The sequence below is a fragment of the Populus alba genome, chromosome 1 (assembly GCF_005239225.2).
Source record: "Populus alba chromosome 1, ASM523922v2, whole genome shotgun sequence".
NCBI classification, from domain to species: domain Eukaryota; kingdom Viridiplantae; phylum Streptophyta; class Magnoliopsida; order Malpighiales; family Salicaceae; genus Populus; species Populus alba.
In genome coordinates, this window is record NC_133284.1 from 32,096,672 (window position 1) to 32,124,224 (window position 27,553).

The 27,553-nt window shown below is 33.5% G+C and overlaps 4 protein-coding genes across 11 annotated transcripts; all 4 read left to right on the forward strand.

The window, feature by feature from the left end:
- The first annotated feature begins 2,204 nt into the window (after nt 1-2,204).
- Nucleotides 2,205-4,173, forward strand: LOC140955209 (uncharacterized). The gene is made up of 3 exons (XM_073407182.1): nt 2,205-2,690; nt 2,986-3,194; nt 3,918-4,173. The coding sequence occupies exons 1-3, from the start codon at nt 2,205-2,207 to the stop codon at nt 4,171-4,173; spliced, it is 951 nt and encodes a 316-aa protein (XP_073263283.1).
- Nucleotides 4,174-6,074: 1,901 nt separating this feature from the next.
- Nucleotides 6,075-10,177, forward strand: LOC118055550 (cold-responsive protein kinase 1). 4 transcript variants are annotated; one of them, XM_035067501.2, is made up of 8 exons: nt 6,075-6,877; nt 7,172-7,563; nt 7,869-7,994; nt 8,158-8,285; nt 8,589-8,802; nt 8,987-9,218; nt 9,344-9,494; nt 9,586-10,177. In XM_035067501.2, exons 1-8 carry the CDS (start codon nt 6,525-6,527, stop codon nt 9,901-9,903), a joined length of 1,914 nt encoding a protein of 637 aa, XP_034923392.1. In that variant the 5' UTR covers nt 6,075-6,524; the 3' UTR covers nt 9,904-10,177. The 4 variants fall into 4 exon arrangements, with proteins under 4 accessions (XP_034923392.1, XP_034923391.1, XP_034923393.1 ...); XM_035067500.2 differs by having other exon boundaries at nt 6,077-6,877; nt 8,155-8,285; XM_035067502.2 differs by lacking the exon at nt 7,869-7,994 and having other exon boundaries at nt 6,077-6,877; nt 8,155-8,285.
- A 1,573-nt stretch (nt 10,178-11,750) lies between these two features.
- On the forward strand, nt 11,751-17,537 carry LOC118055551 (signal peptide peptidase). The gene is made up of 12 exons (XM_073406570.1): nt 11,751-11,903; nt 12,291-12,420; nt 12,838-12,953; nt 13,057-13,208; nt 13,320-13,405; nt 14,106-14,233; nt 14,813-14,863; nt 15,992-16,078; nt 16,210-16,279; nt 16,800-16,936; nt 17,039-17,116; nt 17,264-17,537. The coding sequence occupies exons 2-12, from the start codon at nt 12,381-12,383 to the stop codon at nt 17,342-17,344; spliced, it is 1,026 nt and encodes a 341-aa protein (XP_073262671.1). The 5' UTR covers nt 11,751-11,903; nt 12,291-12,380; the 3' UTR covers nt 17,345-17,537.
- A 1,647-nt stretch (nt 17,538-19,184) lies between these two features.
- Nucleotides 19,185-25,865, forward strand: LOC118055552 (uncharacterized). Of its 5 annotated transcripts, XR_004688670.2 has the most exons (9): nt 19,187-19,711; nt 21,006-21,113; nt 21,203-21,859; nt 22,444-22,523; nt 23,237-23,695; nt 23,793-23,879; nt 24,035-24,129; nt 24,569-24,667; nt 25,296-25,865. XR_004688670.2 is itself a non-coding variant. In XM_035067507.2 (8 exons), exons 1-7 carry the CDS (start codon nt 19,705-19,707, stop codon nt 24,131-24,133), a joined length of 1,497 nt encoding a protein of 498 aa, XP_034923398.1. In that variant the 5' UTR covers nt 19,190-19,704; the 3' UTR covers nt 25,296-25,865. The 5 variants fall into 5 exon arrangements, 3 of the variants coding, with proteins under 3 accessions (XP_073262604.1, XP_034923398.1, XP_034923397.1); XR_004688671.2 differs by lacking the exon at nt 24,569-24,667 and having other exon boundaries at nt 19,185-19,711; nt 23,793-23,938; nt 25,296-25,312; XM_035067507.2 differs by lacking the exon at nt 24,569-24,667 and having other exon boundaries at nt 19,190-19,711; nt 24,035-24,133.
- Nucleotides 25,866-27,553: the final 1,688 nt, after the last annotated feature.

A 27,553-nucleotide genomic window follows, 5' to 3' on the forward strand; every position in this document is an offset into this window, starting at 1 on the left:
AGAGTTTAATCATTAATTAATTGTAAACTTGACTAATTAATTGACTAATAAAGAAATGGCTGCCTTGAAATCAAAGTTGTCAATTCTATTCCGTTTCGGCCGAAATGGCCAAAACATCTCATACTAGTTCAAAAAACAAAACAAAACAGAACAATTTTCACCTCGCTTAAAATCTCAGTCTAATTCGAATTATCCGGTAAATTTTGGTTGGAACATTCTGGTTGAATTCCATGTGTTTCCTTTCAGGTTAAAGTCACCGAGTCAAAGTTAAAGACTCAAAATTGAACCCGGTTCAATTTCATTAACTACACAGTACACCCATGTATAAATGCTCTTTTTCTCTAGAGTCTAAACTAAAAACCAAATCCCCAATTTCTCTTCCCCGCAGACTCAAGTTCCCAACCAAAACAATTACAATCGGCATCTTTTATTTCATGAACTCCCCCTCCAATCTTCCCTCTTCTTTGTTGTTGTCTTGCTCTTGCATACTACACTACTGCTCCTATAACCTAACTTCCCGACCGAAGTGGCTCGATCGATAAAAAAGAGAAAGAGCCCCCCTGGAACCTGGAAAAAAATTATCAATGAATTTAAGAGAATTCTCAACCTCCCCATAAAGATTATATCACATAGAACCAAAAGACTCATATCGGACTCCAAGACATCTAATCTCGCTTTGTGTCGCTCTCTTCTAGAATAATTGTCTCTGCGGAGCTAAGGTGCAATCTTTTCTCTCTCTTTAAGTTCAAATTGAAATGGAAAAACACATGAACTCAGTTCTATTACATTGCTAGAACGTTATACCAAATACCTTTATCATAACTTTTATATTTAATTTGGTCTATCTTTGTATCTAATTTAATATATGAAATGGAAAACACATGCAATCTTTTTCTTTGTATATAATCTTACTGTTGGGTTTGTAACTTTGTATTGTATTTATCATTTTATTGCTTCACCAGTCTTTGCTAGCTAGTTTGAACTTTGAAGCTTTATCTGAAATTGAATGCTACTTTGATGTTTGATCCGTGCACAAGCCTATACAAATCAAGTCAGAGCTCTTTAAGTAAATTAAATTGATAAAATAGAGTTTATGATCTATTTTATTTATACCGCAATCTACATACAATAAGATTAAAGTTAAACAGAGTTAAGCCTAGATAAGAATATTGCATTTAAAGGAATAAATTATACTGCATGCGTCAAGATTAGAATTCAAGAAACAAAGAACAAAATAACCAGATTAATTGCTAGGTTGCTAGGTCTGGTAGTTAATAATATAACTTGACCATAGCCAGATTAATTATAAGGAAGGATACATAATTATTATATGACACCGAATGTATTTATATATGTTTACTGTTATGTTGTATTAATTTCTATGTAATTATTATATGTATATGTATAAAATATAAGTAACTTGACCATAACTAGATTATATAGTTTTTTGAGAATTATATTATCCAACCATAACTTCTAATTATGAAACCAAATGTACCAAACCATAATCATTATATGAAACCGAATGTATCAAATAATAAATTTAAAGTGTGAAGCCAACAAATAATATTTGTAAATCAACATGGTATCTTGAGAAATGTCATTCTTTTCATTTTAAGTTATTGGCATTATTACCGTCCATTTTACTTTAAAATCACATTGATGTAAATTGTAATGGTTGAAATTAATTATGTTTTATTTTTTTCAGATCAAATTACATGGCTGAAAACTCATCAAATGGTGCTTCTTCTATGGCTTCAGCTCCAACAAGATCAGATGATCCAGCATGGGCTCATAGGCAAGTGGTTATTGGTGTAAAGAACTCAAGTATATGTGTTCATTGTAGCGAAAGGATCAATGGTGGTGGTATTACTCGTCTGAAGTATCACCTTGCTGGTATTAAGGGCCAAGTTAAAGCTTGTAAAAAAGTCCCTCCAGATGTGAAATCCAAATGAAGTAGTTGATAGAGGACTTGACAATGGAGAAAGAGAAAAGAAAGAGACTTAGAATTGACATTGGAAATTCTCAATCACTTTCCAATGATGAAGTCAAAAAGGGTGATAATGCAAATCCTACTTTAAGTGATATCGGTTCACAAGTAAATAAGAGATTGATAATGCAAGGCACAAGTACAAATAAAAAAAAATATGACTTTATTCGTTCCATAAAATACCCTAAATTCATAACCTAGCATTAAAAGTGCAATGGCTTCTAAAGAGAAGGAACATAATGCAAGGAAGGTCATAGCAAGATGGTGGTATGATGTTAATGTACCATTTAATAGTGCTAGATCATACTATTATCAACCAATGATAGACGCCATAACATCAATGGGACCTGGTTTTAAAGGACCATCATATCATGATTTAAAAGGACCATTTTTGAAAGGTGTAGTTCATGATATCCATAAATACCTTTTTAAAATCAAGGCTGATTGGAAACTTTATGGATGCTCCATTATAGCAGATGGGTGGTCAAATAGAAGGAATGTACCAATTGTGAATTTTCTTGCTTATTCTCCAAGAGGTACCATATTCTTGAAGTCAGTTGACACTTCAGGTCTTCGAAAAGATAAAGAGACATTGCTTGAAATGTGTGATGAAGTTGCCAAAGAAATGGGGCAAGAAAATATTGTCCAATTTGTTAGTGATAATGAGTCTGCATTCAAAACTGCTGGCTTTACAACAAAGGTATGACACTTTTTTTGGTCTCCTTGTGCTGCCCATTGCATTGATTTGATGTTAAAAAATATTTCTAATCCAAGATACTTTCCAATGATTGATGAAACCATTAAGAAGGCAAGAAACATAACCAAATTTATATATAATCATGCATAGGTTTTAGCTTTGTTGAGGAAAGACTTTACTAATAAAAATGATCTATGTCATCCTGGCATTACAGGGTTTGTTATCAATTTTTTAAGCATCCAATTTTTACTTAAGTTTAAGAAAGAGCTTCAACAAATGTTTACTTGCATGAAAATAGGTAGAATCAAGTCATGGTAAAAGTAAAGTTGGAAAGGAAATAACTGCCATAATTTTACAAGATAAAGACTTTTGGCCTCGACGTGAACATATAGTCAAAGTTAGCGAGCCTTTAATGCGAGTTCTTCGATTAGCAGATAATGAAGAAAAACCAGCAATAGGTTATTTATATGAGGCAATGGATAAAGCAAAAGAAGCCATCAAAACAAGGTTGAAAAATAGAGTATCTTAATATGGACCATATATTCGGGTAATTAATTCTAGATGGGATAAGCAACTTCATAGTCCATTACATGTAGCAGGTTGTTTTCTTAATCCTGGAATCTATTTTAGGCCTTCTTTTTTAAAACAAAAGGAGGTTACTTGAGGTTTGCTTAGCACAATTACTAGATTGGTTCCTGATCGTGACACTCAAGATGTAATTAGTAGCCAACTTGAGGAGTATAAGAAAGCAATTAGTGATTTTGGCATGCTCTTAGCTATTCGTCAAAGAGAAAAGTTAAATCCAAGTAATAACATTTTGTTTTTTTAAATATAATATTGTTTTGTATTTATAATATCTAATTTATTAAACTTTTGTCTTATCTAGTAGCATGGTGGGAGCAATTTGGCAATGATACTTAACAACTTCAAAAGTTTGCAATTCAAATTCTTAGTCAATGTTGTAGTGCAACTGGGTGTGAAATAAATTGGAGTATATTTGAATTCATTCATTTTAAAAGGCGCAATAAGCTAGAGCACAAGAGATTGAGTGATCTAGTATTTGTTCATTATAATTTAAGGATTCATCAGAGGTAAAATATTGATATTATCATATTAATAATAATATTGAAAATGATTATTACTATTTTTATTAACATTGATATTACTTTTTTAAAATTAAATTTATCACTACAATATATGCTGTTTATATTCATGTTGTTTTTTTTATAGGAATTTGAGCAAAACAAGGGATGCTTTAGATCTCATTAGCCTTGATAACATTGACTTATTGAATGAATGGATTTGTGAAGAACCTAGCCTTCTTAATGGAGATGATATAAGTTGGGAAACTATAGAAGCACCTTTGTCGACTTTGACTTTAGAGGATGAAGAGACATGTTTTGATGAAGAGAATGAGCTTGGTGGAAATGATCAACTATTGGAATGTCTAGTTGATGAATTTCCCTACATACCACCACAAGATTAATATCCTTATTTCTATGTTAATGATGGAGATAATATTTGATTTATGTTTCTTTTGTGTTAAAAAATTTTACTTTCATAATATTTTGGTATTTTATTTAAGTTGAATTACTTTAAGACTTTAAGTTAAAGTTCTATTTAATCTTGACTATTTAGGAATATTTAAAATTTAAAAATTATGTTTGCTTAACATTGCGTTTGTACTTTGTAATACATAATTTATAATTAATTTATCTTGAATTTGAATTATGTTTGTTATATATATATATATATATATATATATATATATATAGATGAACAATAAAACTTCAAAACGACAGGTTGAAATGCTCCGAAATCAAAACATTTTATTCAAATTAAAAAAACAAAATATTTATTAAAACAGAATTGACAACTTTACTTATGCCCCGTTTGTTTGCTGGAAAGTAGTTTCCTTTTGGAAAGTAAATTCCGAGAAAGTGAATTCTAGAAAAGTGAATTATTTTATGATGTTTGGTAGTGTAATGAAAAATAAGTTGGAAAACACTTTCCAGTGTTAGGTTATGTCATGGAAAATGAGCTGGAAAATAACTTATTAATGTTTTATTTTTTTCAAGTTTATTAAAATAATAAGAAACAAATCTTACAAATTAAAAAGTTGAGTGAGAATGAAATTAAAATATATATATAATTTCATAAATTATCTCAAATAAAATAAATAATAATCAAAATAATAGAGATCAAATCTGAAAATAAAAATAAAAGATGAAGAAATTTAAATAATAATAATTAACATTTTATAAATTATTTCAAATAAAATAAGTAACAATCAAAGGAATGAAAACCAAATTTGATAAATAAAAATTTTCAATAAAAAATAATAATAAAAAAAGCAAATAACAATTATAAAAATAAGGACCAAAGTTAATATAAAAATTAAAATTTAAAAGATAAAATTAAAAAATAAATATTCGATATATATATAACAATCATACGTTTAAGGATCAAATTTAATATAATCAGCAAATAATATGACATTTCAAAATTTTTTATAATTTTCAAAAAGTGTTTTCCATTCAAATTTTCTAGAAAACACTTTTCTAGAAACTAAGTTAATTTTTTTTAACTAGAAAATATTTTTTATTAATCAATTTTTTTAATAATAAATAAATATAAAAAAATTAAAAAATAATTTTTTAAAAAATAATAAATTAAAAAAATTAAAAAATAATTTTTAAAAAATTACTTTTCAAGCAAACATGTGCTTTAAATTAATTGATTGGAGAGCGTAGCAATAATTTATTCTCGGGTGTTTTAATTCTCCGCTGAGATCATGCCCCCACAGGTCCTTTAGTAGCGTAGCTGGCCAGCACCTACTTTGTCCTTGGACTTTTAATCCGAGGTTGATGTTTCGTTCAAGAAAAAATTACGAATACAAATTTGATTGCCGTGTTGTAAAAAAGACAAATGTGGTAAAGTAAATAAAAAAATAAATATTTTTTTATTAAATGTTTTTATCCAGTTTGACTACATGATCATATTTTATTATTTTTATTTCTATTCTACCTTCCCCAAATCCATTTTCCAAGTAATTGCATGTCAAAATCAAACATTTAAAGAATTCCTTTCAATCTCTTTATTTTTTCATGTCATTGGCTATTAGATAAAGACAATTTTTATTTAATATAAGTAAAAGGGCTGTGGTGTAAATTTTTATTTTATTAAAATTAATTTTTTAAAATATTTTAATATATTGATATTAATTTTTTTTAAAAAATATCATTTTAATATATTTTTAAATTAAAAAATATTTTAAAAAACAAGATCAAATCTACCCACCACCGTCAAATAAATCATCCTTTGCATTGCTGCACCAGATGTTTCTAAAATTCCTCCAGGGTAACTTATCCTGTAGGGTGTGGTTGATAGCTAATATTAAATTCATTGGTAACTTTGTCAAACCATTCCATAGTACATCATTTACAAAGTTATTAATCTATGCATAAGAAAACAGGCAAACGCAGGTGTGCGATTTTTTCCACACTCTTATTTAACAAATCAAAGGAAATTTCAATTTGCTCTTTATAAGAAGTCAGATGCTATCATGCCTTCTGTTCTTTATAAGAAGGTCAAATGTTGTTGGATGCAACTCTGTGTGCTGAGGTTGTGCATGGTCCAGAAGATTTTCAAGAAACCAGTGTTTTGTTTTAGGTTTGGTCAGTAAAGTGATATTCATGCATCTGTATTATCTGGCGCCAGGATGATAATATTTTAACAAGCTAGTGATTTTACTCTATATTGATTTGCTTGGCATCGAATTTCTCCTTCAATCACTGGGGGATGGAGATAGAGTAAGAGACACAGTCCAAAATCTATATGTTGTTTATAGCGGTGTGGTGGATGGTGGCGATCATGGGGGCTTTTTCGGACCCACAAGCCAATCTGCTAAGTGCAGGTTGCAGTCAGTACAAGGTTGACGATGTTCCGGAGTTCACAAATAACCTCAATGCTACACTGTTGGATCTTGGAGCACAGCTGAACAGCAGTAGGTATTTTGCAACTGCAGAGCGAGCAAGGGGTACAGCACCGGTCTTCGCCATGGTTCAGTGCAGGAAATACTTGTCAACGGCAGATTGTGTCGCGTGCTTTGCTATTGCCGCTAAACAAATCCGCAACTGCTCTGCCGGCATCAATGGCGCTCGAGTTATCTATGATGGCTGCTTCCTCAGGTACTGACTCGATCGTGCTTTAATTTTTCACAAATTTTTGAGGTCGTGTTTATACTTTTGCAACTGAGAATTGTAATTGACCAAGTTAGGAATGGATTTATGAACTTAGTATTTAGACTTTGCCTTTCTAATAACGTACAGGCGCAAAACAAATACGAGAAATCAAGTATCAACTCAAACAAAAATTGACACTTCACCTATTAACAAGCATAAAATAGGTGGATATGTATCCCCGTAACAGAGATAATTAGTTAATTACTTAGTCTTATGTTCTTTGCCTTCGTTGTCGTTGAGGTATGAGAGCACGAGTTTCTACGATCAAAGCACTCAGGATGGTCACTACGGGGCTTGTGGGAATCAAACTGCATCTCCTGCTTATCAAGCAAGTGTGGAAAGCCTGTTATCAGATCTTAAAATTGCCTCGCCGAAGATACCAGGTTTCTTTGCAACAAGTAAGAAGGAAGTGGTTGGTGCGAATTCAGTGGTTTATGGAGTGACACAATGTGTTGAAACCATCAGTAAGGCTGGTTGCCAAGATTGCTTAACAGTGGCTTCTGCTGACTTGCAGACATGTTTCCCTGATGCTGATGGCAGGTCCATCAATGTTGGGTGTTTCTTGAGGTATTCAGACACGCCTTTCTTTGCAGATAACCAACTAACGGATCTCAAGCCCTTCTTGAGAAATGGTAAGCTTTCTATTTCCAGACTTCTGGTGTTTTACTAGTTTCTAGCCTTTCCGCCCTTTGATCGTAGATGCCTGTCTTTGTATGGAAGGACTCTTTATGCCAGTTCTTTCAATTAATTAACCTTCTAGGTAGACTAGTACATGTAGGTTTTTTAGGTTCATTGTTTTGTGGACAAATCTAGAACATTTCTCAGGTTGCTGTCTTTTATAAGAATTCGAGGGCAAATCTTATTTCGAATGTTATAACTCCCTGCATTACAGACTATAGGAAGTTTAAGCCTCATATTTGATCCCATATTCTGGCAGGGAGTTCAAGCAAAAAGAAAGTCCTTATTGCAGGGCTTGTTGGAGGCATAGGTCTTCTGTTACTTGCTACTGCAATACTGTTTCTGTGGTTTAAATTATATAGAAAACCAAAGGCAGTTCCAAGAGGTAAAGCACTGTGAAGAACTGTGGTGAATAATTTTTCTTTAACTAGCTATCTGCTATATGTCGAAATGATTCCTCTTTTTAACCATGTTAGAGAATTCCACACTTTTGGGTCACTAATGCTTACACATTATAAAGAAATTCTGCTTGATTTTTTCTGTAGAAGGTGACATTTTAGGGGCGACTGAATTACGAGGTCCAGTGAATTACAGCTTCAAGGATTTGAAATCAGCAACAAAAAATTTCAGTGAGGAATACAAACTCGGAGAAGGAGGTTTTGGTGAAGTGTACAAGGTGGAGTAGAGAGAAATTACAGATTTCAAGAAATAATAATACATAAAAAAAAAAAAAACCATTAGCATAACAGTCCTGTTCTACGGAGGTTAGACTGTTACGGATTCAAGATTTTACATCGTTTAAGATAAAATGGCTGAGAAATTACTGGTTGTGAAGTGTGAAAAAAGAAAAGAAGAAAACTCTAGTCTTCTCCTCCTTTATTTGTCATGGAAAATTAATAAATTACGAGATCCAGATATGATTTTCAGCTGAATCATTGACCTGTCATGGCTGATATTTAGTTATTGTGTCATTAAACAGGGTGTTTTAAAGAATGAGAGAGTAGTTGCTGTCAAGAAACTAGCTATAAGCCAGTCTCACAGGGCAAAGGAGGAGTTTGAAAAGGAGGTTAAGATCATCAGTAATGTTCATCACAGGAATCTCATCCGACTTCTTGGATGCTGCAGCAATGGACCAGAACTACTTCTCGTGTACGAATACATGGCAAACAGCAGCCTTGATAACTTCTTATATGGTAATTTAAATTTTGTCCGTACAAGTTGCTCCTAGCAAAACAAGACAAAAACAAAAATGGCTGCCTGTAAATTTGACGAGATCACATGTTAGGAGTTAGGACTTAGAAGTTGCTTGCACCAAGTACCATATCTGATAAGAATTATCTTGAGAAAATTAGGGTTTTGTTTTACTCTGGAAAACAGGTGACAAAAAAGGCTCTCTCAGCTGGAAGCAACGATTTGATATAATTCTTGGGACAGCAAGGGGACTTTCCTATTTACACGAGGATTTCCATTTGTGCATCATTCATCGAGATATTAAAGCCAGCAATATTCTCTTGGATGATGATTTCCAACCCAAAATAGCAGACTTTGGGCTGGCCAGGCTTCTTCCGGAGTCTCAGAGTCACCTTACCACCAGATTTGCCGGTACACTGTAAGTTATGATAAGCAATATCAATTTCAATTTCTCTGTTCAGTCTCCATGTTTTGATCCTTCTCAGAAACTGCCAATAGCATGATAAAATAACCTGATTCTCCGTTGCTTTCTTATTGCATCAGGGGATACACAGCACCTGAATATGCAATTTATGGACAATTATCTGAGAAAGTGGATATCTATAGCTATGGGGTTGTCGTCCTCGAAATCATGAGTGGCCAAAAATGCAGTCAAGCAAATCAAGATCCTGACTCGGACTTCCTCCTCAAACGGGTGAATTTATAGCTAACCAATGCACTATCCATTTTGGTTCCTTTCCCATGGTTTTTGTCTCGTTTACGTGTGTTATCTCGTGGTTTGACAGGCATGGAGACTGTATGAGGCTGGCATGCATCTGGAATTGGTGGATGGAAGCATGAGCCCAGATGAACATGAAACAGAGGAAATGAAGAAAATCATAGAGATTGCTTTGATGTGCACTCAGTCAACAGCTTCCTTGAGGCCTACAATGTCCGAAGTAGTTGTTTTATTGAAAAGCAAGGGTTCTCCGGCGCAAAAACCACCACCAGTAAGCCCTGCCCTCATCGAGTCCTTTCAGAAACTCCGCGCAGACACCTCCACGGCCACCGGTTCCCCCATGTCTAATGCTACCGCCTCCGTCTCCCAAGTATCGGCACGCTGACTCGCCACGAAACAAAATCAACAGCACGGCATTCCATTACATATACCGCAAATTTATATGCACTCCTTAATTCCTGCATACAACGCAGTTCTGGTTAAAGCAGTAATTTCCCCCTAGACATTAAAATGATATGTAGTTTACTGTTTCCTAACTTTTTTTCCCACTTTATAGACTTAAAGAGACGCAAATTATTATGAATATTTAAAAATATTAACTTATGAAGAACACTTATCAATTTATATAATCAATATAATTGATATTAATTTAAATGCTTGATGTTTATTCATTTTATAATATAATCTAATAACAAATAATATCCCAAGAACATTCGTAGCTTTTTGTCTTAATTTGTATGTGCTTGATAACCATAGGATAAAAAGTGTTGGTCAAATAACTTAATAGAATACCGAGGTTTTTAATATATATATTTCATTAAATTTATTTTGTACACACATTCAGCTTTTAACTTAAGTTTCTCATGGGAGTGTCACAACTTACACTTTCGAATGCTTTTTAAAAAATATATTTATTTTTAAAATATTAAATTGATATTGTTTTAGTATTTTTCAATGATTTAATGTAATAATGTTAAAAATAAAAAAAATAAAAAAAAACCTATATTAATGTATTTCAAATAAATAATATTTTAAAAAGTAATCTACATTATAGTTTTGAAACCCAAATCCTGGATGTTAAGAATAAAAAAAAAATAAGGCCTTTTTCCTTACTTGATTTTTTATTATTATTAAATGTTCGTAGAATTTTATCTATATCTACATCTTTAACTATTAAAAAATAAATAAAGAAAAAAATTTTTAAAAAAAAATACCAAGTCATCAACAAAACCGGGAAGAGAGGGATTCGAACCCTCGGTACGAATAACACGTATAACGGATTAGCAATCCAACACTTTAGTTCACTGGAATCGGGTTGGGTTGAAAAAAAAAAGAGGAAGGAAAAACCTGGCGTGATTCGACGAGTTAACCCGGCAAAACCCAACCGTAAACCCATTGATTTTTTTTTTCTTACCAAAATAACATCGTTTTGATTCTTTAAAAAAAAATTGACTTAACCAACCCAGTCAAAACTCGAAACCCGAGTCTTGGACCGGGCCGACCAGCGAGTTGGGTCTTAAAACTATGGTCTACATCATAACACCAAATACGCACTTAAAAAGTTTATCCTACCCTAAGTTTATAAATGAAACATAAATATAAATTTATGATATTCTATCAATTTAGAAAGATAAAGAGAATATTTAGAAATGTGTTTAAAAAATAATTAAATTTGTTTTTATTTAAAATCGTTATATATATGAATTATTTTGATATTCTATTAATAAAAATAAATTAAAAAAATAATATTTTAATATATTTTTAAATAAAAAATATTTGATAAAATAACTATTCCTAAGATACCAAACACTTCCAAAACAAGCTTAAGAGGAAAGATTATGGTCTTTTCATGCAACAAATCCGAAACTTTTATCACAATATCTCAAAACAAGGAGAGAGATATTTTTGGCTGCTGAGATGGCCGAATCTTATTGGATAGAAAACCTCACCATACGTGGCCCTCTAGAGATCCCAATATAGCAGTAAACTGCTTTATGACCGGGGCGGTTTATCTTGTTTGTAAAAGTATAAAGTACGGAATTAATTACTGAGAGTGTATCCTTGACAGCCCGTCTCTTATCACACCACGACAATCTAGTAATAGCAAGCCACGTATCCAGTATCTGTGCCCTTTCCACTGAAATTTCTAATTTCACTGGCTTCCAATTAAAATTTCTGTGACAGGCCTGTACGACTTTAATGCCAGTAAATTCTTACCAAATATTTTTAACCTGCCTCTTTTGGTAAAACCCTATCTCTGTCTCTCTCTTTCTGCAAATATAAACAAAATTTCTGTTTTATCTCTCTCTCTCTAAAAAAACCCCTCTCTCTCTAGGCATCTCCGATCTGTATCTCTAGTAACCGTTAAAAAGAGAGCCTCTTCAGGTACATCTCTTTCTATAAAATTTACATACCTGTGTGGTTGAATTTAGGGTTACGATTCTTGATTTTTGTTTGGTTGCTGAGAAAATTTGAGGAATAGAAAGAAATATATTTTTTCAATGGAGAAAATGGAATTGGAGTCATAAGTCTTGTGATTTACGTCGTTATTTTATTTCTTGTTTATCGTGAAAATCAAGCATAACTGTTGAACCGGGATCAGTATAGCATTGTCTTTAAATATCTGTAAATTTCCCAGTAACTGAAATAGGGTGTAATTATTGATCCCTATTTATTAGAGAGAAAATTAGGTCTTCTGTTGCTTTTTATGTAAATTTTATCGGCCTGTTAATGATTTGTTTTCTGATATTATTTTCTTGACTCGAATTGCAGGTTTTTTTTATGGTAAAGAGGCAATAGGTTTTTTTCAATTGATCGCTGAAGTGTAGTAATTAGCTTAATATTCTGTCTCAGAATACAAACATGAAGAATTGCGAAAGAATTTCCAATTTTGCTTTAGCAGGTATTATATATATATATATATATATTATTTTTTCCTTTACTTTGACGAGCTTGACTTTGTGCTAGTACTGTGCTGCTCCTTGTAGATTCCCCTTTTTAGTTAACGCCCCTCTTTCATATGCCCGTGTGCTTATCTTATTGTCCTGGGTATTTTTCATAACTTTTTGAGTTTGGATGTCGGAAAATACCTTAGTATGGGAGATGTAAGGTTGAATCTCGTGTGCAGCGAGCGGTTTAAAGGAGAAGAGGGCTACTTTCTCTAGAGTAGCCCAGCCATTGGAGTAAGAAAAAGAGAAGGGGATTTTGAACATGATAGCTCTTTGTTTCATGAAACTGATGTGTGGGAGCACCATTTGTTTGTTCCATGGCTTGGGAACGTGATGCGATTTTGATACCATGTGTGTGATTTTCAATGCAGGTTTAACATTGGCACCACTATTTGTGAAGGTAGATCCAAACTTAAATGTGATCTTGACTGCATGCCTGGCAGTTTATGTCGGTTGCTATCGATCTGTCAAGCCTACGCCACCTTCAGTTAGTATAACAAGCATTACCATTTATTCTTTCCCCCCTTATTTTTCCTGTTCTGGTGATCTAGATTGTGCTTGACTGAAATTTGCTGTGTTTAATCTTGCAGGAGACCATGTCTAATGAACATGCAATGCGCTTTCCCTTTGTCGGAAGTGCTATGCTGTTATCATTATTCTTACTCTTCAAGTTTCTTTCAAAAGATTTGGTTAATGCTGTTCTGACCTGTTACTTTTTTGTGCTTGGAATTGTCGCGCTTTCGTATGTTCTTTCCACATGAACTTAATGATTATATTTATAAAATAATTGAAAGTGTTATTTTCTTTTTAATGTTTTTATTATTCTCATTTTTTCCTGTTTGCATTTTTTCAGGGCAACACTATTACCAGCTATAAAACGTTATTTGCCTAAGCATTGGAATGATGATGTCATTTCTTGGAAGTTTCCATATTTCCATTGTACGTGTTCTTATGAATCCTTTAGACATATTTCAAGTCCCCTTAAATGATTCTGAAAATTCAGCTGGTTTCCATCCTTAGTTTATAATCATGGTTATTGAATGCAATACTGCTAGGTTGCTTATTTGTGGATGCTTGGAATTTCAACGGCAAATAAATGCTTCCTGATTCGTTACTTAATTCGAGCTATTTGTTGTTGCGTGCTGGTTTTTGTTTTTTTTTTTTTAACATGCTGCTCTATTTTATATTTATTTACTGATTTTCGGTTCGAAGGGAAGGAAATGTTCTTGTATCTTTATGGATAAGTAAAACCACACAAATTAAATGGTCATCTTTCTGTTTCTGTTACATCTTTTCTGCTCATAATGGGTGACATAGTTTTGAATCCCTGTTCCCATTTCTTAAAACCTGGATTTTGACATGTTAGATGCTTGTACATGCATGGTTATCTGGCCGCAAATATAACACTCTTGGTGTCCTGGAGCTGTGCTTCCTATTCATACTTTAGATATATAAACGACAAGTTCCTTTGGATATTTTTGGCTGGTTTTTACAGTGGTGCTTTGGACATTGTAAATACTTGGTTATCTGCATGTTCAAGCATTAATGACCTTATGTTTCTTGGATTTTTCTTTGATTCAGTGGATGTCTTGATTGTATCATGCTGACTGATGTTTTTCCTTATACCTTTCTTGCACAGCTTTGGATATTGATTTCACAAGATCTCAAATTATTGCGGCTATTCCTGGAACATTCTTTTGTGCTTGGTATGCTTCCCAAAAGCATTGGCTGGCTAACAATATTTTGGGCTTGGCTTTCTGTATCCAGGTCTGGCGTCATTCAGTCAACAGATTACAAGCTAATTGCTTTGAGTTATTTATCTTCTGTAGAATACCCTCTTGGAAATTTCATGCTTTTGCATTTTATCAACTCTCACTTTTTTCACATTAACCAAGCTGTACACTGAAAAATGTTATTAATTACAAGCTAGCATGCCTTATTTACTTTTGATGGTTTCAATTTTTAAATATATATATATATTCTAGTCGCCTTCTTGTAGCTGCTTACATCTTTGGGTATGCCTTTTTGTTCAACATTTTCCCCTGGATACTCTATATAATCTGAGGCATTTCATCAAATGTCAGAATGCAAGCTGAGTTATCTAAATAGTGGGTGGATCTTTTAATAGCTTCCATTTCTATACTTTTTTACATGTTCAGCACTTACCAAGGACTTTTGTATGCACTGCAAAATTCCAATGTTCAATAGAAATGGGATTTTCTTGAGATAAATATTTTTTCCCCTTATAAATTACGAGATATTTTTCACTAAAAGTACCTGTGATTGATATAGTTACTAAATTTGGATGGTTTTTAAATGATCTGATTTTGTGTTGCTTTTTCGTAGGGGATTGAAATGCTTTCCCTTGGTTCTTTTAAGACTGGTGCCATCCTCTTGGTAAGTAGTCTAATTGTGGAGTTCTTTTGTGTCTTTTCTGGATAACTATTGATTATACAATTGCAGATGTGGTTAGTTTGTTACATTAGTTAACTTATGTCTATATGCAGATTAAGTTACGGAATGCTGATATTCATGTTTCTTGAATATCATGTCCTTAAGAATCTATTTCCTCAGAATAAAGTTGCTTGTGTTTTTTTCATATGTGCTTAGCCTATGTTGTGTTTGATGGCAGCCAGATTATTTGGAAAGTACATTTGTGGATAATATTATTGTTTCGTGCTGAATTTACATGACTGGGGCCGCCCTTAATGGGAAACTTCATGTAATCTTAAGGAAAAGGGCAGCCCCACTCTCAACATTGATCAGTGTTTCTCTAGTCCATTAAGAGAGCGTACCTTGGACTCTTTATCTCATGGACCTTCTGTGGTACAAAAGGATAAGTTAGTGTACTATTGGATTAAGCAGTAGAGGGTAAAAAACATAGCTTCTCTCTCTTGTTATGGAATTTAACATATGATTTAAGGTAAGAAAACAACATTACTAAGCTTGAAGATCTATCCATGTCTTTAGGATTTGAAAGCTTGTGCTTGATTTTTCTGTTATTCTGCAAAGGGACATTAAAGAGAGATAAGGGAAGTTTTCTATCCTTTTTTTTCTGTTATCCTACAGCTTGGCCTTTTTTACAGCATAAGGCTCTGATTAGTAGAATTGTGCCTCTAAATGGGTTAAAGAAACACTATGTGAGTTGAGGGAAGTGCCCTTTTCCTTTAGATTACACCATTCACAATGCAGGACTCTTCCTGTTAAATGTTGCCAATAGTCATGTACCTTTCCTTGTCCTTTCTTCTTTCTTTTAAGAAGTCAAATATAGCAATGAACAAAATGTTCAGAACAGTTAAATGCATAAAATTCCAAAAGGTAGAAATTTAACATTTCTTGGTCCTTGACTCCTAGTCATGAGTTTCAAAACAGCAGTTTATTTTATCATTTTCTTCCATATTATATGCTACTGTTCTTTATTTTGATGACACTAAGGGGGGTTTCTTGATATAGCCCTGGTCACTTTTTTCCTGGCAATTAGTAATTCTTCTGATATTTGATCTTTTTATCCTTAATTTATTGCAGGCTGGACTTTTTGTATATGACATTTTCTGGGTTTTCTTCACTCCTGTGATGGTTAGCGTGGCAAAATCTTTTGATGCACCTATTAAGGTTAGTTTTTGAGCTTATTCATCTTCAATGATATCATATCTGCATGTAAAAATGAATTTTGTTATTGAGGCTTTTGATATGATTTGTTGCAGCAGTCTAATTATTGGCATGCCTATTCTATTCTTCTGTAGCTTTTGTTCCCCACAGCTGATACTGCGAGACCATTTTCCATGCTCGGACTTGGTGACATTGTGATTCCCGGTAAAGTGTCTAGTTAGATCTGCACCTGCGTGATATTTCCTATGATGATAGACAGCTGCATTTGGTCTCTATGAGTAGTTGTCGACAATATTGAATGAAACTTTGTGACATTAGCATGGCTCAGTGTTCCATTCCATAGCTTATCTTCTATCTAGCTCAAAAATATTTTCATTGAATCTGCTTTTCAGTTAAATAATATAAAATTAGTGAAACATATGGTTGATATTCAATTGGGTGATTCCTTTGAAAGAAACCGAATAGTCTTTGAAAGAAACTCCGTATCTGAAAAGATCCCTGCACATTAGCTGGAGAGAGAGAGCTTTACATAGTCTTTCTATATCAGATGCATGTATATAAAGGCAGTCAATATTTCTGGTTTTAGCATCAGAAAGTTGAAGATGCAGGGTCAAATAGGTTGATTTGGTTACAGGAATAGCTGTTGATAGTAAAGCACACTATAGAGTGGTCATCTACTCCTAGGTTCTTACATTGGTTGTTATATATATTTTTGCCCTTTCAGGTATTTTTGTAGCTCTGGCATTGCGATTTGATGTGTCCAGGGGAAAAGACAGCCAGTACTTTAAGAGTGCTTTTCTTGGATATGCAGCTGGTTTGGTCCTTACAATTATTGTAATGAACTGGTTCCAAGCTGCTCAGGTGACTTGTCTCGATCATTTTGCTTGTTTTTCTTCTCTATTTTGTATGTCAGGATTATTATCCCCTGTATTGATCGCTGTGCTTTCTTATCATTACTTTCAGCCTGCGCTTTTGTATATTGTACCAGCTGTTATAGGATTCTTAGCCGCGCACGTCTTATGGAATGGTGAAGTCAAGCCAGTATGTCCTGTTATGATCTTATTTCTGTTGCTTACAGTGACCACCTTTCTACTATAATTTTTTTTAAAATTTCTTCTCCTTCGAAGTCATCTTAATCATACTCGGTTGTCTGATATAGTATTTTTTTTATTTGGGCGTCATATGCAGTTAATGGAGTTTGATGAGTCAAAGACTGCTGTGTCATCTCAAGAAGATAGTGGAACCAGCTCTAGCAAAAAGGTGGAATGATCGGAAAAAGAAAATCTCAGATACTGAGACTGTAGTGTCAGGGAAGAAATATGTTTATTTTCATTGAGGACACAGAATGCTACAACTCTCAACCTTTTTGCCAACTTATGCAACTTGCACACCAGTGCAACAGGTTTTGGAAATTTAGCCAAAAAAAAAAAAAAAAGTTGTCTCTCACAGCAGGACCATTTTAGACCGCCAGTTTTATTAATTCTTAAGCCTACATGATTTTACTTGAGAAGTCTTCTTGCGAGGAAAGGCTTGTGTGATGATCAAATAAACCCCTCTGGAATGAGCCATTTAAGATCATCTTGGTAGTGGGGACCAAATGGTTTCACCGCTAGCTCATCAAGTGAATTGGGAATGTGATTAATTTTTCTAGCCCTGTCTTCAGTTGTTTTTTATTTATAAATATATAATTTTTTTTATGTTTTAAAAATTTATTTTTTTATATCAATACATTAAAAAAATTTAAAAATATATAATTTTTTTTTTAAATATCAAATTTTTATAAAAGATTGTTTGGAACATGATTCAAAACTGCAGTTTCAGTCCAGCGAGAATTTAATCTGGGCCCAGCCCATGCACTTTCCGTGGTTGCTTGTTTTGCTGGTGATATTTTAATCTTGCCCGCTCCCCTGTTAAGAAGGTGAGATGGATTAGTTTGGACTTTGGACTTTGGAGGGATGAAAGAGATGTTCGACTTGTTTGGTAGAGGAGATGGATTCATCCTTCTTATAGCTAGAATATCTCTCAACTGTTCTATCAGAAGATACGATATTGATAAAATTCCATACCAACAAGGAACCACTAATTATATCAAAAATGAAAATAAAAATAAAAATGGGAGTTCCTTGATTACTCAATAGTAATACCATAGAGATTCCAGCTTGGTGTAACATCTACTTGAATTGAGATCCACTACGGAATATTTTTGTTTTGTTTTTTTACTTGTTATAGTATAAATAGTATGTTTTGATTCTATTAAATAATTAGTAGTGTTGGTTGATTTGGTTGAAATATGTTTTATTTAAAATTAATTTTTTTATATATTTTTATAGCGTTATAATATGCTGATGTTAAAAATATTTTTTTGATATATTTTTAAGCGAAAATCATCATTTAAAACCTGTTTGTTTTTACGTTAGAAAGTTTTATGAAAAAATAATTTTCTTACTTTAAATTAATTTTTTTTATATCTTTTATATTTTTATGGGCTCTGAAATTAATAACTATATAAATTTAGAATGATCTTAAGATTTATAAAACTTAAACCCGTGATTTTTAAATAATAAATTTAGAATTTGAGTTATATCTATAACATTAAAAGGCTTGGGTATCTTAGAGTATGTAGGAGTAGTTCATTCCTGTTTTCTTATCACAAGCGTTTTTTTAATTTGAATTTCTCTGAACTGATGATAAATTGAAGAGGTGGTGTCGAGAGAGATAGAGTCAGCAATTTTAGCCCTCCTATAACCGGCCCCTGGTTAAAAATCACCAGTATTTGATTTTCTGGGAAATAAAATATTGAGATTTAATAATCACAGGAAAATACCCACGTGTCAATGAATATATCTAGATTCATCAACCGTTTTTTTTATTTTAAAAAAATAGATGAAATTGAAGTAAGTTACAAAATGGAATTCGAATGAGTTACTCATGATTCCAATCTGAAATCAGTCGGATGGAATAGAAAATTATTTTTGAAAAAAGTAGGAAGACAATCCTCTCCAATTTGTGCTTACATGTAATGTGTGCATCAATTCCCTGTGAACTTTCATGGAAGATAAATACTGCATCTTTACTCATATAATGCGAGAATATTTCATAATGTGATTTCTTTTGTTTTTCCTGTTTAATTTGGGAATATTTTTTATTTATAATTGAACAGCTCATTAATATAAATAATATCCAAATACCAAGCTCAAGAATAAAATTAAGAACAATCCACTTTCCAAATTGAATTTCATTGAATTGAAAAAACCCCACTGTAATTTTTTATTTTTAAAAAGAAGAAGAAGAAGAAGAAGAAGAAGTTAAATTGCTGGATTTGAACAGAGAATTGAAACAAATGCAAACCCAACAATACAATAAATTAGAGAAGAAAGAGAGAAGTCTTGTGAATTCAATTCCCTCTCTCTCTCTCTCTTAACTCTGCCCTCCAGTCTCCTTCCAAAAAAACGCCCCTCTCTTTCTCTCCCTCCTAACACATCAGGGAAGAAAGCTGAGTTCCACGCAATCAAATCTTAAGAAACGAAACCCATCTTGCATTTTCTATTTGAGTAGTTTTATTGGTCTAATGGGGTTCTATTTGTGAGCCAATCAAAGCCATAGAAAAGAGAGAATCCCTTGGTGATCACATGGAAGGTAACACATACCCCCTCTTCCCCCTCTTTCTGGTTTCAATCTTATGATCATTTATACACTCTTTTGAATTTTATTTTTCGTTTGGTGGGTTGCTAGAAATCTTTTGCATGGACAATAAGGGTTATTTTGGGATCAGCAAGATAAGTAACTGTTAGAATTTCCTTTGGGGATTTTTTGGTTTTTTGAGGAAACTGGAATTCTGTGTGAAATGGGGTTTTGATTCTGGCCCAAATTATGGAAATCCTGGCTATATGTTGCTGAACCTTTCGTTTCGTTAATGTTGTCATTTTGTCTTGCAACCAAAACATGTCGGCAATTTTTTCAGGTGAAGCAAGATCATTTTCATTGTTAATCATCACACATCTGAATTTTGTCATTCTAGCAGTTTTTTTTTTTGAATCTCAAGGTTGTATGCCTGTAATAATGTTTGTTTTGTGTTCCAAATGCTCTTGAGGTTTCAGATGGAATGTAAGTTTATATGAAAGATATTGTGAAGTATTTAACCTTAACGCTTAAAACTTCGAGTGAACATTGGGTGCTGATTGAGAATTCCTTGAATAATGTTTGTGGAATTGGAATACTTCATATATAAGCCAATGGGTTACACTGAGCATGAATTACGATTGGTCCGAGTGTAATGCGAGAAAGTTATTTTGAATCACAGTTGTTCTGAAAGTAAACATGGTTTTGGCTATCTAGTTATGGCTTACATCCATGAAATAAGGTGCATGCTTTCCCCTACGAACTTTTCTCGGGCTTGACTTCAAAACAATCAAAGGCATTATAAATATCTTTCAAAGCACTCTGGATGTTCGTGTGAAAACAGCGGCATTTTACCTGTTATGCTTGCTTTGTCCACCAATTCTTTTAAAGCTACATGCCGCCCACTCCCTTTGCTTGGCCAAATTTACTCTAGTCAAATTGGGATTCATTATTGACCATGATCAATCTCATTTACATGCTCTTCTTCAAAACATGGTGCATTTAATATCCTTTGTGATGAATTATTGTGAACGTGGATTTCTACACCTTCCCTGATTAACTAACTTAGTTTTCTTGAGTTAAATTGGTGGTCACTTCCTCACTTTATACACAATAGCACGATTCTACAGTTTTTTATTCTGCTTTTGTACCCAACATGCTTCTATGCTTACATCACTGTTTTCAACTCAATGGCTTGATTTTCTTGTACACGGTAGCAGAATAGGGAAACTTATAAGTTCTGTTTGGTGTCTTTGCTCTTCTCTTACCCATGTTCTTTTTCACTTTGTCTTATAAAAAAATCAATGTTCAGAATCAAGTGAAGTGCATTCTGAAGAGAATAGAGTTTCTCTAGAGAAGAATTTAAAAAGGACAGTCAAGACGCCAGCCCAGGTTATTGCTTTGGAGAGCTTTTATAATGGTACTATTTCATCTCTCACATATTTTATTCAACGCACACACGGCTGTTAGTCTCTATGTTCTTGAGGTGATGTCTTTACTTTTTCACAGAGCACAAATATCCTACGGAGGAAATGAAATCAGAACTTGCAGACCGAATTGGATTGACAGAAAAGCAAATATCTAGCTGGTTTTGCCACAGAAGGTTAAAAGACAAAAGATTGAAGGATGAAGGATACACTAATGGACGACAAGATCGGTCTAGCAGTATTCTTCATGATCGTGGTAGTGGATTGAGGCAAGATTCATGTGGCAGTACTAAACAAGGTGATTATAGGAATATTGATCCAAGGGAAGTTGAAAGCCAGAGACTTTATGGTCAAGATTTTCATACTGCTGATGTCACCTATGACCGTACAAGTCACTATACAGGGAATGTTAGCGGCATTGATGATATATCTTCAGGAAGTAGCTCATCGTTGCAAGATAAGTTTGCTTCTCAAAGAGAGGATCCTTATGATACAGAAACCTCAAAGTACCTAGCACAGAATGGAGCTTCCATGCCATTAATTCCCAAGGGTGCTGAGAGTTTTGGGTATAAACCATCAGGATATTTGAAAGTGAAGGGTGAAATTGAGAATGCTGCTATTACTGCTGTCAAGATGCAATTGGGCAGGCATTATAAGGAGGATGGTCCACCTCTTGGTGTTGACTTCCAGTCACTCCCTCCTAGTGCATTTGCATCCCCAAGTAGAGATCCAGTCAATGGTAAGTTCTAATGATCTCCTAACGAATTCCATGCAAATTTTGCTGGCAGGAGTTTCCCAATAAATTTTGCTTTTCTAGTTTTATATTCTTTTTGAGTTTTCTCTGATTCCTACTTGGAGGAAGAGCATTAGGATGAGAATGCAGGGATGCATATATTTCCATTTGTATGATTTGATGGCTTCAGTTGCATTCCAAATAAGTTATGTCTTACTTTATTGAACGCAGCAATACTTACTTCAGTAGCATCTGCATTAAACTTAAATGTTTGATGCATGCTTGGCAATAAATAGCCCATTTGTTTCTCTGCCTACTTAGACTTGCAAATTAACATATAAATTCTTCAATTGAAATGGGTTACCATGACGTTTGCATTTGATGCTGGGAGCCAGAATTTATTTTTTTTGGTTTCCTCTTGATGCCATTTTCCTGCTACAGCTGGCAAAAGCATTGAGTCCTCACTCCACTCATTGTTGACATATATTTCACTATAATTTGATAACTATACTCCTTGTTCTTGGTTACAACTATGTACACTCCACTTTTGTTTGCTTTGATATGCTGTTTATGGCGAATCATCTTTGCAGGACCAATCTATGTAGGAGATCTTGTTCGGATGCGTTCTCCTGATGTTCCTGGAGTTCGAAAGCAACCCAGTCTCAGTGGTGTGAGTAGATCTTATGATACATTTTCTTGGCCTTATAGTCAGTGACATCTTGATATCATGTTATACATGTTCATTTATCACATTAATCAATATAGAAACAAGGGTTAAATTTTGTGCCTGCTGCGTTGTCCAAATGTAATGGGATTGAGAATATTGATTCTTAGGTGAGTTGAGTTTATCTTGTGCAAACAAAATGGTTGTCATTCACTTTGGACAGATAATTTAATGGTGTCAGAACTATGACCATTATAATATAATGGTAAACAAATTAGTTTGAGGCTCAAGTTCTGCAGGCCCATGCTGGAAACCTCTATGTTGTCCACCTCTCCATTATTCCCAAAGAGGTTGCCATCCCATGTTCAACACCATTGTGGCTTTCACTTTACTTTTGCTGCCATTTTGCCACCAACCATGCACCACCGGCAAGTACGCTTGCAACATATTTCCTTCCTCATTTTGGTATGTTCCATAGAAAAGGTTCAGTTAGGCATTGAAATGTCAGGGGACTAGTTTGTTTTTATTTTTTATGGCCAAATGACTTCTTGGACTCCGTTTTGCCATCGCCTAGATCATGCTTGGTGTCAGTAGTTGAAGTGATAATAGTTGTTTTTTGAAGTTCTGATGAGAGCTCATAGTCACACCTTCATGGAAACTCATACGAATTGGAATGCCATTTTAAGTATAATTATTATATTTGTTTTATACCCTTGCAGAGATATGAAGTATATAGCACCAAGATGAGTTCTCATGATTCATATACAGAGGGAGCAAATTGTAATCCCGACCATGGATCCGATTCTCATGAGAGAAAATCCCGCCACCATCTAGAACAGAAGTCTACCTATAATGGTTCCAATTCTAATGCAGGTGGGAACTCTATTATGGATATGCCTGATGATCTTGCTGGTGAAACGTCAGTCTATAGAAGCAAAAGAAATTATAGGACAAGCTCTAAGCATGATTTTGAAGGGAGAAGATCAGATTCTTTTGCAACCCATCATGCCCCTCGTGGTAGGAGAGAAAAGACAGAAGCTTGGTTGCATGATTGTGATAATGACAAACCTAAGATAGCTCGAAGGAACGACTACATGTCTAAGCCTTCACACTCGATTCTTGGACCTGGAAAATCTCTTGTTACAGAGGAGAGAGCACCATTTACAAAGACGGAAAAGGTTCTCTTATTTGTTTACGTCCTTCTGCTTGTATTCTTGAACTGTTCCATGCTAAAATATTTAGCATAATATCAAGTTATACATTGGGTATGTGTAGGAGGAAAAGCTTTATGGAGAAATGAAGAGAATGAAAGGCTCGCATGATTCAGTTAGAGTAAAGAGGCATCCGAGAGATGAAACAGCTGTGAGTTTATAATGTGGTCAGCTTATGGGAATATTTTGAGTATATACTGCGTGTTGCATGTACTTTCATCCTCAATAGACTTGTAATTCACACATTTACTTTTTATAAATGTACATTGATTCTGACACCTCCACATTTTGGGTTAATATTTGAAGGTTGCAAAGAGATTCAGAGCTGACTTTCCACAGCGAGAACATGTGACAAAAGCATCAGTTTCTGGTATGCACCAAAGAACAAATCTGACTGAAGGGTAGGTAAAAATTTCTATATGTAATGATTATTTTCTTTTCTTCTTTATTTTATCAATTTAGTGTGTATATGTTGTGCATGTTTTGTCAATTTTGATGGACTTAAAATGGTTGTTAGTCTTTAATGAATCCGAAAATTCCCATGAAGAGAATTACAGTACAGTATCCATGTCTCATGATGCATTTAGCCGAACAAATTTTAGTTTCTGAAGTAAGTTGCTTTATTTAGATGGAAATAAATGGTTACTGTGGTGTGGTTTACACCACCACTTGTACTCTGATGCAGTTGTGGTAGTTTGCATTGTTAAGCATGGGTACCCTGTTTGTTGTGTTATCGATTTTTTTGTTTCACCTTTCAGGTGAACTGACATTAGTACCTCCCTCTGTCATGATGGCTAACACGAATAGGAAACTTGCTACTGCTATCTAAAACTATTGCAGGATTCATAACCCCATAAAGCCTTCCTTTTGAAGAGCTGGGTGAAAAGAGAGGAGGGATAATTGTCAAGCAGATTTCTCTTTAATCAATACATCAATGAGGTACCAATTATCTATGGAACACGTAGAAGTGCATTAGAATCTAGAGAGCATGACCTTGGGCTTTGCTTTCATTGAAGCTGTAGGCATTGTGTGACATGGGATGTGCCAACCGACATTGGGAGGTTATATGTGTCTGAAACAGACCGATTCTCACAGACTTGTCGTGAATACTTATTTGAATCATCTATAGTGATTAACACTGGTAAAGCTTGTTTTCATGTATAAATTGGCTGATTGTGAAATAAGTCATATTAATTCCTCTTGTAAGGTGCAGAGTATTAACTCTTTGATCACCAGACTTCACATTGTTCACCTGTCATGTCAAGACCGATTGGGTTCATATGTTTGAAGTGAGGTTCAAAGCTCAAGAAATGCTAGGTGTTGGTGTTTGTATCTGAGGATGCCAGATGCCAGATGCCTGGTTTGGTCGAGACGCTGACTTGTTAGTTAATCACTATTTTCAGTTTTGACAGATATTTGTTTCTAAACATGTAACTCTGTCCCACTTAGATGATTAATTGTCAGAATATTTTCATACTGCCTGCAATGCAAACCTGATCATTTCTTTCCCTTTTTCTGAATAGGCAACAGAGCTTATAGCATTCTTCATACTTTGTGTATTCTGCAGGTCTGTCATGGAGAGGCCATCTAGTTTCAGCGAGGATGAAACTGCAGAAACCAGTTCTTCAGCAGAATGAGGATCTGACAATTGATGGATTTGGATGGTATATGGGTTTGTGAGATCACCTCTCAGAAAGACAGCGATTCCCATTTACCTGATGAAGATGGCACGAAGTTGTGCAGTTGAGAGAATGTATTTCATCTGTTGGTGATCTTCCCATTCTACGAGGAAAGAAATTTTAGCTCGTTATGGCAACCAATTGGTTTAGCCAGTGATGTCATCAAGTATATACTTCGTAGTTTGTACAAATTTTGTCCTGAATACTAAAATTCTTTCCGGAGATATTCTGATTGTAAATCTGATTAGGCAAGACGCCTTCGATGTTGATGACCGCGTGCCACTGCACAGCATGCTCGTAGTGCTTTTTCGTGAAGGCAAATGATAGCAAGACTACTCTAGAAAGCTGTTTTCAGGGGATGATTGAAGTATTTTCTAGTTTCTATAACTAATGCATGTCATGACTTTTTCTTTTTCTCCCCTGTGAAATATGAAAGCACGGATTAATATTTTATTTTCTCCTTGGTTTGCAAGGTGATTGTTTGTTTATTGGAAATTCTATGATGATTAACTTGAGGGGTAGCTTTGATGGTTAAGTAGATGTATTCTCTTCTAATGAAACTGGAAATAAAATAACAAAATTCTCATGATTTTCTAGTTTTGACATGGATAATCAGAAAAGGATACTTAATATGGATCCATGGCAAAATCTTAATTTATAAGAGAATCCATCAATCCAGATAACCCAAGGTGATTAAATATCATGGAACACAAATTTAGTAAGCTTTTCAAAGAATTTAATTATGATTAGTAACCTCCACCCGAAAGAAATCCCAGCATAGCCAAAAAACAAGACATTTACTTGCGCATATGATAATCCTTTATATATATATATATATATATATTACCTGATACAACATTAATGTATCATAATTTATAGATGATTGAATTTGGAAATGAAGCATCATTCCAATGAGTAATTGGTATGATATCAAATTAAATTCTGTAATATTTAAGTGACGAATGTTTCGTTATACGAGGCATTTATTGCATGCGCAAGGCATATGTTATGTTGAAATCTGTATCGCTTTTAACGCATGACTTTGAAAAATTCACCTCTGTAAAACAATTTCAGTTGAATCCAGCATTATGATATATTCTACGTGAAAGATTGGTTACTAATGACTTAGTTACGTGACTCGTGTTTTGTTATTTGTTAGATAATTTTTTTTTTAACATGAAAATATAAATATGCAAGCTTTTTTTAATATGTTTTTTTGACATTATAAATTAAAAAGTTTATATATGTATTTGATTAAATAAATCAAGAGTTATTTGTGCAAATAAAAAAAATTATTTACTATAACTACATATTAAACTGAATAATTAAGAGATAGATATAAATAAAAAAAAATTGATCTTGTAACATGAATTTTGTACTCGGTGATGTTTAATAACTTTATCTATTTAAATTAATGTTTTATTTAATAAAATAATAATAACAAAAAACATGCTTAAAAAACCACTAGGAGCCCATCATTTATGTGAGAGAAATCCTTGTTGGAATACTTTATAAAATTAAGGAAAAATTTTTTTAGCATTCACAGAAAAAAAAAATCTTTTAACATCATAAAAAAAACATTGAAATCTTATATGTAAACTAAGTAAAAATTCAATTGTGTTACAATTAAAAAAATCATAAAAAATAAAATAAAAACAATTAATCTATAGTATTATATAATGAAATTGATAAAAAAAAAAAAAAACCAAAGAAGTAAAAAAAGGTCTATGCAAACTGGCCTTTAGCCCAACCCCGAGTGCTTGAATTATCTTATTTTTTTAAAATTTTTTAAGGAGTGATCTAAAAAAAATATAAATAGGTGACATGTCATCTGTCTTTCCCCATATTCATCATTGTGGTGGCTAAAACATTAAAGGTTGTGACCTTTTTTTTTTAATATCTAAACACCTATTTTTCAACTCATTTTTTTACCCAAAAATTGACCTAATATGTAACACCCTTCAAAATGTCATGCACTTTAAACTCTATTTCCTATAAATAATTACTACTTTTAGGGTGATTTTTTCTATATATAATAACCTAGCTTTACAGGAGTTTATCAAAATTTTAGCAAAATTTTTTTTATACCAGGAGATCTAAAGTTATTAACAAGTATTTGTAATGCTTCAATATACCAATCATACAA

Excerpts from the sequence above, each read along its gene's own strand:
- LOC140955209 (XM_073407182.1), top strand. The coding sequence starts at position 2,205 with ATGGCTTCTAAAGAGAAGGAACATAATGCAAGGAAGGTCATAGCAAGA. Across the intron at positions 2,691-2,985 it reads CTGCTGGCTTTACAACAAAG|GTAGAATCAAGTCATGGTAA; the intron begins GTATGACACTTT and ends GCATGAAAATAG. Across the intron at positions 3,195-3,917 it reads AAAGAAGCCATCAAAACAAG|GAATTTGAGCAAAACAAGGG; the intron begins GTTGAAAAATAG and ends TTTTTTTTATAG.
- LOC118055550 (XM_035067500.2), top strand. The coding sequence starts at position 6,525 with ATGTTGTTTATAGCGGTGTGGTGGATGGTGGCGATCATGGGGGCTTTT. Across the intron at positions 7,995-8,154 it reads ACCAAAGGCAGTTCCAAGAG|AAGGTGACATTTTAGGGGCG; the intron begins GTAAAGCACTGT and ends TTTTTTCTGTAG. Across the intron at positions 8,286-8,588 it reads GTTTTGGTGAAGTGTACAAG|GGTGTTTTAAAGAATGAGAG; the intron begins GTGGAGTAGAGA and ends GTCATTAAACAG.
- LOC118055551 (XM_073406570.1), top strand. The coding sequence starts at position 12,381 with ATGAAGAATTGCGAAAGAATTTCCAATTTTGCTTTAGCAG. Across the intron at positions 13,406-14,105 it reads GAAGTTTCCATATTTCCATT|CTTTGGATATTGATTTCACA; the intron begins GTACGTGTTCTT and ends TTTCTTGCACAG. Across the intron at positions 14,234-14,812 it reads GCTTGGCTTTCTGTATCCAG|GGGATTGAAATGCTTTCCCT; the intron begins GTCTGGCGTCAT and ends GCTTTTTCGTAG.
- LOC118055552 (XM_035067506.2), top strand. Across the intron at positions 21,860-22,443 it reads AAGTAGAGATCCAGTCAATG|GACCAATCTATGTAGGAGAT; the intron begins GTAAGTTCTAAT and ends TCATCTTTGCAG. Across the intron at positions 24,130-25,295 it reads AGAACAAATCTGACTGAAGG|GTCTGTCATGGAGAGGCCAT; the intron begins GTAGGTAAAAAT and ends TGTATTCTGCAG.